Genomic DNA, 11,250 nt, shown 5'->3' with positions numbered 1-11,250 from the left:
ACGCTGTAGTTTTGTGTATACTTATTTCTACTATATTTCATACCTTTTATGGTTGTGTTATTAAAAGAGGATTTCTCTTGGTAAAGAATAACTAGGATGGCATCCAAGCCAGAAACATCATTGGTCAATTCCACGGAAGCCAGTTTCCACCACCGAGGGAACAAAACAAATCCCAATGAGAAGTCATAACTATAAGTTAGGAAAGTCCTAATTATGAGATGCAAAGCCGGGTGTCATGTGACAAAGCTATGGTGATTCAGTTTGTATCATGGTTTCGGTATCATAATTTAGATATTTTTAAATTCTAATTTCAATATTTTGTCATAACTTATCATTTTGACTTCTTAGCTTACACTGTCTCACAATTTTTTTCTCCTAATTTTTACTTTTTAATTACATAATTATGACATTCTATCTCATGATTTAAACTTTTTATAGCATAATTATGACTCAGCATAGTGATATATTTTTCTTTCAGTGCAGAAATGGGCGTCCATACAGAACAGTATTGATTCAAATATATACATATAAATAGGGCTGGGCCATATATCGGTATTTTAAAAAATATTGATATTTCTTTTAAGCACAATATCAAAACTAAGCGTATCATTCATATGGATATAAACTGGATTTGATACGGAGGTCTCATGTTTCAAGATGGCGCCGCCCGAGTGCATGCTAGTTACGGCGTTTTTTGTGTTTAATTGTGCTTTATTATTACTTCCATTTTGTGTTTTATATTATAATAACGTTATATTGAACTTTTTATTTAAAAGAAGAAAATATACTATTTTATTTGAGTGGCTATTTTTCTATAAGATTGTTTTTTCAACACTTTTGAACACATATTTGGCTTTGGGGCAGCACGGCGGTCGAGTGGTTAGCGCGCATACCTCACAGCTAGGAGACCAGGGTTCAATTCCACCCTCGGCCATCTCTGTGTGGAGTTTGCATGTTCTCCCCGTGCATGTGTGGGTTTTCTCCGGGTACTCCGGTTTCCTCCCACATTCCAAAAACATGCTAGGTTAATTGGTGACTCCAAATTGTCCATAGGTATGAATGTGAGTGTGAATGGTTGTTTGTCTATATGTGCCCTGTGATTGGCTGGCCACCAGTCCAGGGTGTACCCCGCCTCTCGCCTGAAGACAGCTGGGATAGGCTCCAGCACCCCCTGCGACCCTCGTGAGGATGAGCGGTAGAAAATGAATGAATTAATAAATATTTGGCTTTGACTTTTGCAAAAAATAAGTTGATGGTAAAAATAAGGGGATATATGTATATATAGCATATCGTCATTCTAGCTAAATATATCGGGATATGAGTTTTGGTTTTAAAAAGAGAACCCAGAGAAGAGATGATATTTCTATGGTACTCATAACCGCACTGGCTTTTTTTATTACATTTACAGTAAAATTTCAATTCAATAAATGAGACAATCATCAATGAATTGGCTAATACTTCTTTTACCAGGGTAACCTTATTAATCAAGCCTTCCATGATAATATGATCTAATAACTGGCCATGTGATTATATGATGACTATTTGTATTGAAATGTTTTGCATGAGCTGCAAAAATAGTAAACAAACCAGTGAGTGACTGAATGTACGGTTAGTTCAGTGAAGATATTGTGTATGCATGCTACATGCCCCCCCCCCCAAAAAAAGTGTCTGCTGGAGCTTGACGCGTACCTGCCACTGAGAAGACCCTGTAGCATAATGAAGTCCGTAGTATCCAATTCCACCTCCATCAACTTGACTCCTTCCCAGGGAAAACCCTACGTTTTTTTGAATGACGTCTTCCTCGCAGTCTCATGAAGACAAGGGGCTTCTTCTGTGGAACTTTCGGAGTAGATGAACCACACCTTGAGCAGCAAACGGCCACAGCAGGAAGAGAAGAAGTGTCTGACAGGACAGATCAAACGGCCACCATTTCTCCTCCTGAGGGTCAAATGAAAGATTGTGGTCATTTCATGGCATGATGTACTTTCCACACATATTGTCACCGTGTTTGAACACTATCTTTTCCACTCATCATGCCTGAGTGGGCAACTTATTAGACGCCCAGCCAAAGCCATCAATCAGCAGAGATGTTCTGTGCTTGAGGGGACAGAGATCCGGTGATACTCTGTGATACTGATACTGTATCTGTACTGATACTGACAGTATACAGTGATACTGTCACAATATTTTAGGAACCTTATACAGTTTATGATTGGAACGTAGCTCTCTGGTCATCATGCCAGTCTTGAATGCAGTTATGAAAAGTATGAGAATTAATTCTGTCTTGTGTGTACACCACAGATGAAAAGTTTGGGCTTCCTTTATCCCCCTGCTTTCATTTCAATCCTGAATAATAATAATAATAATAATAATCTGAGAATGCAGCATTTCGTCTATGTACTGTTTACAGGACATTTTTTCGATTTTCAAGTGGGCCCTGAGTTGGTAAAGTTTGGGAACTCTTGCACTACGTGTTTAGGTTCAACAAACAAGTGTTGTTGACAGCAAGATTGTTAAGGGATACTTTAAAAAAGTACCGTATTTTCCGGACTATAAGTCGCTCCGGAGTATAAGTCGCACAAGGCCAAAAATGCATAATTCGGTAGAAAAAAAAATACACTTTTTTTCATTTCTAAGTCGCTCTGGAGTATAAGTCGCAGGAACAGCCAACCTATGAAAAAAATTGCGACTTATAGTCCGGAAAATACGGTATATATATTACCATATTTTCTGAACTACAAGTCGCTCCGGAGTATAAGTCGCACAACGGCAAAAATGCATAATTAGGTAGAAAAAAAAACATACATAAGTCGCACTGGCGTATAAGTCGCATTTTTATGGGTAATTTATTTTCCAAACTACTTGACCAAAACAGACTTTACGTCCTCTTGGAAGGCAAGTTCTAACAATAAAAGAATAGAGAACAGGCTGAATAGGTGTAAGATATGCTAACACAATGGTTATTCAGCTACACAAAAAATAAACATGAACAGAAAAGGTGTCCAGTGTTTATGGAACATAAATATTTTTTTCATTTATAAGTCGCTCTGGAGTATAAGTCGCAGGAACAGCCAACCTATGAAAAAAAGTGTGACTTATAGTCCGGAAAATACGGTATATATATTACCATATTTTCTGAACTATAAGTCGCTCTGGAGTATAAGTCGCACAAGGCCAAAAATGCATCATTAGGTAGAAAAAAAACATACATAAGTCGCACTGGAGTATAAGTCGCATTTTTTGCGGGTAATTTATTTTCTACTACTAAGATATGCTAACACAATGGTTATTCAGCTACACAAAAAATAAACATGAACAGAAAAGGTGTCCAGTGTTTATGTAATATAAACACTTATTTATTTATAAGCCGCTCTGGAGTATAAGTCGCAGGAACAGCCAACCTATGAAAAAAAGTGTGACTTATAGTCCGGAAAATACGGTATATATATTACCGTATTTTCTGAACTATAAGTCGCTCCGGAGTATAAGTCGCACAAGGCCAAAAATGCATCATTAGGTAGAAAAAAAACATACATAAGTCGCACTGGAGTATAAGTCTCATTTTTTGCGGGTAATTTATTTTCTACTACTAAGATATGCTAACACAATGGTTATTCAGCTACACAAAAAATAAACATGAACAGAAAAGGTGTCCAGTGTTTATGTAATATAAACACTTATTTATTTATAAGCCGCTCTGGAGTATAAGTCGCAGGAACAGCCAACCTATGAAAAAAAGTGTGACTTATAGTCCGGAAAATACGGTATATATATTACCGTATTTTCTGAACTATAAGTCGCTCCGGAGTATAAGTCGCACAAGGCCAAAAATGCATCATTAGGTAGAAAAAAAACATACATAAGTCGCACTGGAGTATAAGTCGCATTTTTTGCAGGGAATTTATTTTCTACTACTAAGACTATGTAGTAGTCTATGCTAACTATGCTAACACAATAGTTATTCAGCTACACAAAAAATAAACATGAACAGAAAAGGTGTCCAGTGTTTATGTTATATAAACACTTATTTATTTATAAGTCGCTCTGGAGTATAAGTCGCAGGAACAGCCAACCTATGAAAAAAAGTGTGACTTATAGTCCGGAAAATACGGTATATATATTACCGTATTTTCTGAACTATAAGTCGCTCCGGAGTATAAGTCGCACAAGGCCAAAAATGCATCATTAGGTAGAAAAAAAACATACATAAGTCACACTGGAGTATAAGTCACGTTTTTTGCAGGGAATTTATTTTCTACTACTAAGACTATGTAGTAGTCTATGCTAACTATGCTAACACAATGGTTTTTCAGCTACACAAACAATAAACATGAACAGAAAAGGTGTCCAGTGTTTATGTTATATAAACACTTATTTATTTATATGTCGCTCTGGAGTATAAGTCGCAGGAACAGCCAACCTATGAAAAAAAGTGCGACATATAGTCCGGAAAATACGGTAATTTAGCATTAGGCTGTTTGGAGGCAGCTGGCGAGGCGAACAGAGTATGGAACCCGGCAAAATGATCACTCATGAATTGATGAATTGTGCAAGGAATTGATTCCTTCACTATTGGATATTTGCTCTCTGAAGGTAAAATCTCATCACATTTTAATCTCATAAACCTGCACTTTCTTTTGGAGTTAACTTATTTATTACTGCGTATTAGAAATATGTGCCGGAATAGCGCTATGTGGGGGAAAGTGTAAAAGGTAGCGGTGTTGCTTACGTGATGCTGAGGGGCCACATTGGCACATTGCAGGCAGGGTCTCCACTCTGCGCCAGAAGCCTTTCACAGAGAATAAACAAACAAATGAAAGCCCAGTTGTTCAACTTCTTCTTCTTCTCCACGACGCAGCCGCGTGCTTACGTGTGTGGCTGTGAGCCTCTCCAACGCCTCCAAGCGTTCCATCACACTCCTCATGTCATCCCGGAGTTTTCTCAGAGCCAGGATGATTTGCTGCTGAAGCTGGTCCTCGTGCCCCCTCTCTGGCGCATTATCAGAACCATCTCTTCCCGCTCGCTCCTCGCCGCCGGCGCCACCAGTGGCCACGCCACGCCGTCTTCTGCTCATTGGAACACCGCCTGCAAGTGAGGGAAAGCTCTTTCAGTTGCAAATTGATTCAAGTAGATGACTTTTGATTGATTTATTAAACGCTTGTTAATTTTTCAAATAAGTGATGTTTCTTTATTGGAGTCTTGAACACGATCAAACATGCCCATCATTAGCAACATCATTAGCTCACCGTCTCGCCCACTGCGGTTGGAACCTTGCTGTCCAGCGGCTCGACTTCTGTTCGGATCCCGATCCTTTGCATTCTTCCTCCCTTCTCCACCACAGCCCGCCCCCACCTGTCTGCTCTCCAACGGGTTTTCTCCGAGGGACGATGACGATTCCAAGGCTTCACGTCCGTCGTGAAGCCCGTTAAACTTGACAAGTGGTATCTGTCGGACAAAAAAAGATCTTGCTCATGTACATATACAGCTACTACGCAGCTGTTCACAATGCTGTGGGGTCTGCAGAGAATGTGAGGGTATCGTACCTTAAGGTTAGAGAGTTGCTCCACGGAATCGACAGAGTCACAGAAGGTCTCGTTCTCAGAGTCGCTGTTCAAGCCCAAACCGTTACGCTGTCCTGACGCTGATGATGTCCAAGCCAATTTGGTGGTGATGCCATCCACAGCCAGACATAATGGACACATTGAGACACATAATAACCAATGGACACATAATGATAACCAAGGGACACATTGGGGCACATAATGATAACCAATGGACACATAATGATAACCAATGGACACATTGGAACACATAATGATAACCAATGGACACATAATGATAACCAATGGACACATTGGAACACATAATGATAACCAATGGACACATAATGATAACCAATGGACACATTGGAACACATAATGATAACCAATGGACACATTGGAACACATAATGATAACCAATGGACACATAATGATAACCAATGGACACAATGGGACACATAATGATAACCAATGGACACATAATGATAACCAATGGACACAATGGGACATATAATGATAACCAATGGACCCATTGGGACACATAATGATAACCAATGGACACATAATGATAACGGATGGACCCATTGGGACACATAATGATAACCAATGGACACATTGGGACACATAATGATAACCAATGGACACATAATGATAACCAATGGACACATTGGGACACATAATGATAACCAATGGACACATAATGATAACCAATGGACACATCGGGACACATAATGATAACCAATGGACACATAATGATAACCACTGGACACATAATGATAACCAATGGACACATTGGGACACATAATGATAACCAATGGACACATAATGATAACCAATGGACACAATGGGACACATAATGATAACCAATGGACCCATTGGGACACATAATGATAACCAATGGACACATTGGGACACGTAATGATAACCAATGGACACATAATGATAACCAATGGACACATAATGATAACCAATGGACACATAATGATAACCAATGGACACATAGGGACACATAATGTTAACCAATGGACACATTGGGACACATAATGATAACCAATGGACACATTGGGACACATAATGATAACCAATGGACACATAATGATAACCAATGGACACATTGGGACACATAATGATAACCAATGGACACATTGGGACACATAATGATAACCAATAGACACATTGGGACACATAATGATAACCAATGGACACATAATGATAACCAAGGGACACATTGGGACACATAACGATAACCAATGGACCCATTGGGACACATAATGATAACCAATGGACACATTGGGACACGTAATGATAACCAATGGACACATTGGGATACATAATGATAACCAATGGACACATAATGATAACCAATGGACACATTGGGACACATAATGATAACCAAAGGACACATTGGGACACATAATGATAACCAATGGACACATTGGGACACATAATGATAACCAATGGACACATAATGATAACCAATGGACACATTGGGACACATAATGATAACCAATGGACACATTGGGACACATAATGATAACCAATGGACACATAATGATAACCAAGGGACACATTGGGACACATAATGATAACCAATGGACACATAATGATAACCAATGGACACATAATGATAACCAATGGACACATAATGATAACCAATAGACACATAATGATAACCAATGGACACATAATGATAACCAATGGACACATAATGATAACCAATGGACACATAATGATAACCAATAGACACATAATGATAACCAATAGACACATAATGATAACCAATGGACACATAATGATAACCAATGGACACATAATGATAACCAATGGACACATAATGATAACCAATAGACACATAATGATAACCAATGGACACATAATGATAACCAATGGACACATAATGATAATCAATAGACACATAATGATAACCAATGGACACATAATGATAACCAATGGACACATAATGATAATCAATAGACACATAATGATAACCAATGGACACATAATGATAACCAAAGGCCACAAGCAGCAATAAAGGATGACTTATATCCTCCAACATCCATACATGCTGCATAGTGCTTGTCCTCATTGAGGTCATGGCTGTACTGCATGGGTGTCCAAAGTGCAACCCGGGGGCCATTTGTGGCCCGTGGCTTTGTTTTTAAAGTAAAAAAAAATCAACATCTGTAATCTCACAGAAGTTGTAATTTTATGAGTATAAAAAAAGAATAACCATTTTATATAAACAAACAAAGCTACTAATTTAAAATGAGATTGGACAAAAAGTGTGAATAAATATGTGAATAAAGTCATAATTACAGGAAGAATGGGAGACTGAAAATTATTATTATAAATATTATATAAATATAATATATACATATTATATATATTATATATTCATTCATTCATTTTTCTAACGCTTTTCTTCATATATTATATATATTATATACATAAATTATTATAAATGAAAAATATGGCATTACTGAGCTAAGGAGAAAATATGTGAATAAAGTCATAATTACAGGAAGAATGGGAAAGTGAAAATTATTATTATAAATATATAAATATTATATAAATATAATATATACATATTATATATTCATTCATTTTCTACCACTTTTCCTCATATACTATATATATTATACATATAAATTATTATAAATGAAAAATATGGCAATACATAAAAACTAAATAAAAATACATAAAGTAAAAATACATAAAAGTGCTGTAACTGTTGTACAATAAAGTAAAAATATTAAAAACAAAAATTGTATTTTTACAAGAAAGAAGGTGCAATTTGACGAGAATAAACTCAGAATATTATGAGAAATAATGTAATTTTAGTAGCATTGAGTTGAAATACTAAAGACAAAATATGCTTTTTTTAAGTCAGAATATTTTGAGTGTGAGTACACTCCTACGCACTGCAAGTGCAAATGTCCCAATAGGATTCCCTCATTTCCCCATGGAAACTTGTTTTTAATCTCAAAGTAACCAGCAACTCTTATTCTTACTCTTTACTCTTGTAAAATTACTGATCACAAGATCTTGTGAGATTTCGCATTCAGTCTCGTAGGCACTACGCTTGAGATGATAATCAATTAATAAATTCATCACACAATTTCATTTCAGATCTCAACACAAAATTATTTCACAAATACTTGACCGACCTTCTCTGAGCCTTAGCAGTGACTGCGGAGGCCGCGGCATGTCATCAATAACCACGTAGAGAGGCTCAAAATGGTGAAAGAGTGATGCGGTCTTCTCATTTATGGGCATGGTGTCAATGACCTGCGGTGACAATGGAAAAGGCTGATTGATCCACACTAACAATCCCAATGAGCATACACTCACACGCAGACACACAGCACTGGAGTATCACACGCCAAACGTCATGTACATGTCCACTACCTCTTGTGCTACTTTCTTCATCTCATCCACGTACGCTGCCATGGCACTTGAACTGCTCATGTCTCCCAACTGATTCCAAGCATCCCTACATGATACACATACACAGTCAGTGGCTAATCTATAATCTATAATCACAGCATTGCTTGGCGTCATTTTACTACTTCTTCCTAAACTACCTGTCTATAAATATCAATTACAAACACAAGCGTAAACATTTGTAGCATGAAAACAACCATTGTCATAGCAAGCGACTGTATGTGAACTCTGAAATAGCAGAGCCGATCAAGATGATTGACGGTCCACTGAGCCGTATACACAAACCATTTGTAGCGCCCCACTGGATCCCAGAAGCCAGGTCGTGGAACTGCACAGGGTCCGCACACTGCCTGCTTGTATAAACCGTAAAAGCGCAGCATCACCTCATACGACGGCCGGTAGGATCCTGCCCACACAGAATGATGAGGTATTATTGTCCAGTATTTACATGCACAACAAGAAACAGTGCTGCTGTGCTCTGTTGGTAAAAGTATCAAAGCTTCTGTCATGGGGAATAATGCCATGGGGTAGGCACGGGTGTCCAAGCTGTCACGGTGCGACTTGTGAGTTTTACGGTTCAACCCCGGGATGCAGAGATAAGGACCAAAATGCAGGTAAAACTATATTTAATTGTGCTATGCAGTAGAAAAATGCACTAGCATGGCAAATAGCAATCACAAATGGAAAACAGGTGCGGGAGAAAATGGAAATTAACGGAAAACAGAACAGAGTAACAAAGGAAGTGAATACAAAATAAGGGCATGAACTAGGAAGGGAAAACTAGAGGCAAAAAAGGAACTAAACAAGCTGTCATGAGGGGTTGAAGCCCGATCGTGACACAATCTTTTTCCAGCGAGGGCCACACAGTGAAAAATGAAAGAGTGCAAATTAGAGTTGGATATTTTCTAATATGCTAACAAGTTGTATATATTTGCAGACAACCAAGTAACGTTACAGTTTGTGGGCTAGTCCAGCTGCATAGTGACCCATGTTTACAAAACAGTCCAGTGTGAAATGCTGTTGACAGATGAAAATATTTTTCTTTTGCTGGTAGGGAATCAGAAACTCCAACCACTTCTCTCTGATGTTTGCCTCGTTAGGAACTGTAAACAAACTACTACCTACTTGACACATACCATTTTTGGGGAGTTTATGAATGACATCCACAGCAGCCTGGAAGCGTTTGTGGTGATCTACCACATACTCTGCCATTTCTGGCACGGGCATTGTACTTCAAATTGGGTAGGAGCCTGCAAATAGACATGCACAAACACAAAACTTTTTAAGATTTTCTTTATTGCATGTCAAATTTAATCGATGTTCACTCACAATATGTGAAAAAAATACAAAATACATGTGCGATCCTGGGAAAGTAATCCTATAGCTGTAATTCTTGTTTTTTGTTGTATGTTGTGTTGATTTAGACCTTTTTGTTACATGTGAAACATTACAATTTAGCTGTTTCAGTTAGTTAACAAATACAAAATACAATGTTTGCTTTAAGTACGCTTTTTAAACCTTGATCAAATATTTGCTTTGACGCTTCTATGCCAGATGGTTCGCATTTATCACATTTAATAATTCACTGCACATCCAGTCAATATTAAACATTCGTCATCAATAGGACCTGTTTGCTCTGAGTTCATTTTTATCCTACTATCCGTCTTGTTGTGGATAAATAAATGAGAAATAACAAATGAAGCCGGGAAAGCTAGCACTAAAACTAGCATGGCATTAGCCGACAATGTTAACTTACTGTGTCTCATTCGAGTCCTATCCTGTCACTGGCCATAACTCTGCTACTGACTCGAAGCGGCATCCAAACTAATGTGTAATTTGTGTTTATCTGCAGTAAAGTACTTTAAAAACACGATTAAAGTAGAGCAGCCTCTGAATGTTACACGGAGACGAGGCTAACTCCAACCACTTCCGCGTTACGTCACGTGACTTGACACGTCACACAATTCTATTCAGAAAAATAACCCCATCAATAACTGTCTAGAAATATAGCTATCTTGAGATCTACAAATTTATATATTTATTTATACGCATATGTAATTACACAAGGCAAGATTTAGTTGCATTTGAGTTATATTGTCATTATATTCGAGCCGTAGTGTACCGTACTCATATTTGAGTTAGTTGTGATGCTGAGTGACACACACCGATGGCGGGCGGATGTTATCAGTTATTAGATGCATATTTGAGTAACATTGTGTAGATTAATCACAAGAAAAGAGGATGTTGAATGAAAGTGTGTGTGTGT

The 11,250-nt window shown here is 37.8% G+C and overlaps 1 protein-coding gene across 1 annotated transcript; it reads right to left on the bottom strand.

Moving 5' to 3' along the window:
• Window positions 1-871: 871 nt before the first annotated feature.
• acbd4 (acyl-CoA binding domain containing 4) lies at window positions 872-10,935 on the bottom strand. Its single transcript, XM_058061603.2, has 10 exons — window positions 10,741-10,935; window positions 10,121-10,234; window positions 9,270-9,390; window positions 8,949-9,033; window positions 8,708-8,828; window positions 5,544-5,641; window positions 5,247-5,445; window positions 4,871-5,085; window positions 4,730-4,789; window positions 872-1,938 (listed from the first exon to the last, which is right to left on the bottom strand). The coding sequence occupies exons 2-10, from the start codon at window positions 10,209-10,211 to the stop codon at window positions 1,810-1,812; spliced, it is 1,119 nt and encodes a 372-aa protein (XP_057917586.2). The 5' UTR covers window positions 10,212-10,234; window positions 10,741-10,935; the 3' UTR covers window positions 872-1,809.
• Window positions 10,936-11,250: the final 315 nt, after the last annotated feature.

Source organism: Doryrhamphus excisus, linkage group LG2, assembly GCF_037039965.1.
Source record: "Doryrhamphus excisus strain RoL-2023G ecotype Guam linkage group LG2, RoL_Dexc_Guam_v1.1, whole genome shotgun sequence".
Classification (NCBI taxonomy): domain Eukaryota; kingdom Metazoa; phylum Chordata; class Actinopteri; order Syngnathiformes; family Syngnathidae; genus Doryrhamphus; species Doryrhamphus excisus.
This window is presented reverse-complemented; position numbering and strand designations above follow the sequence as displayed.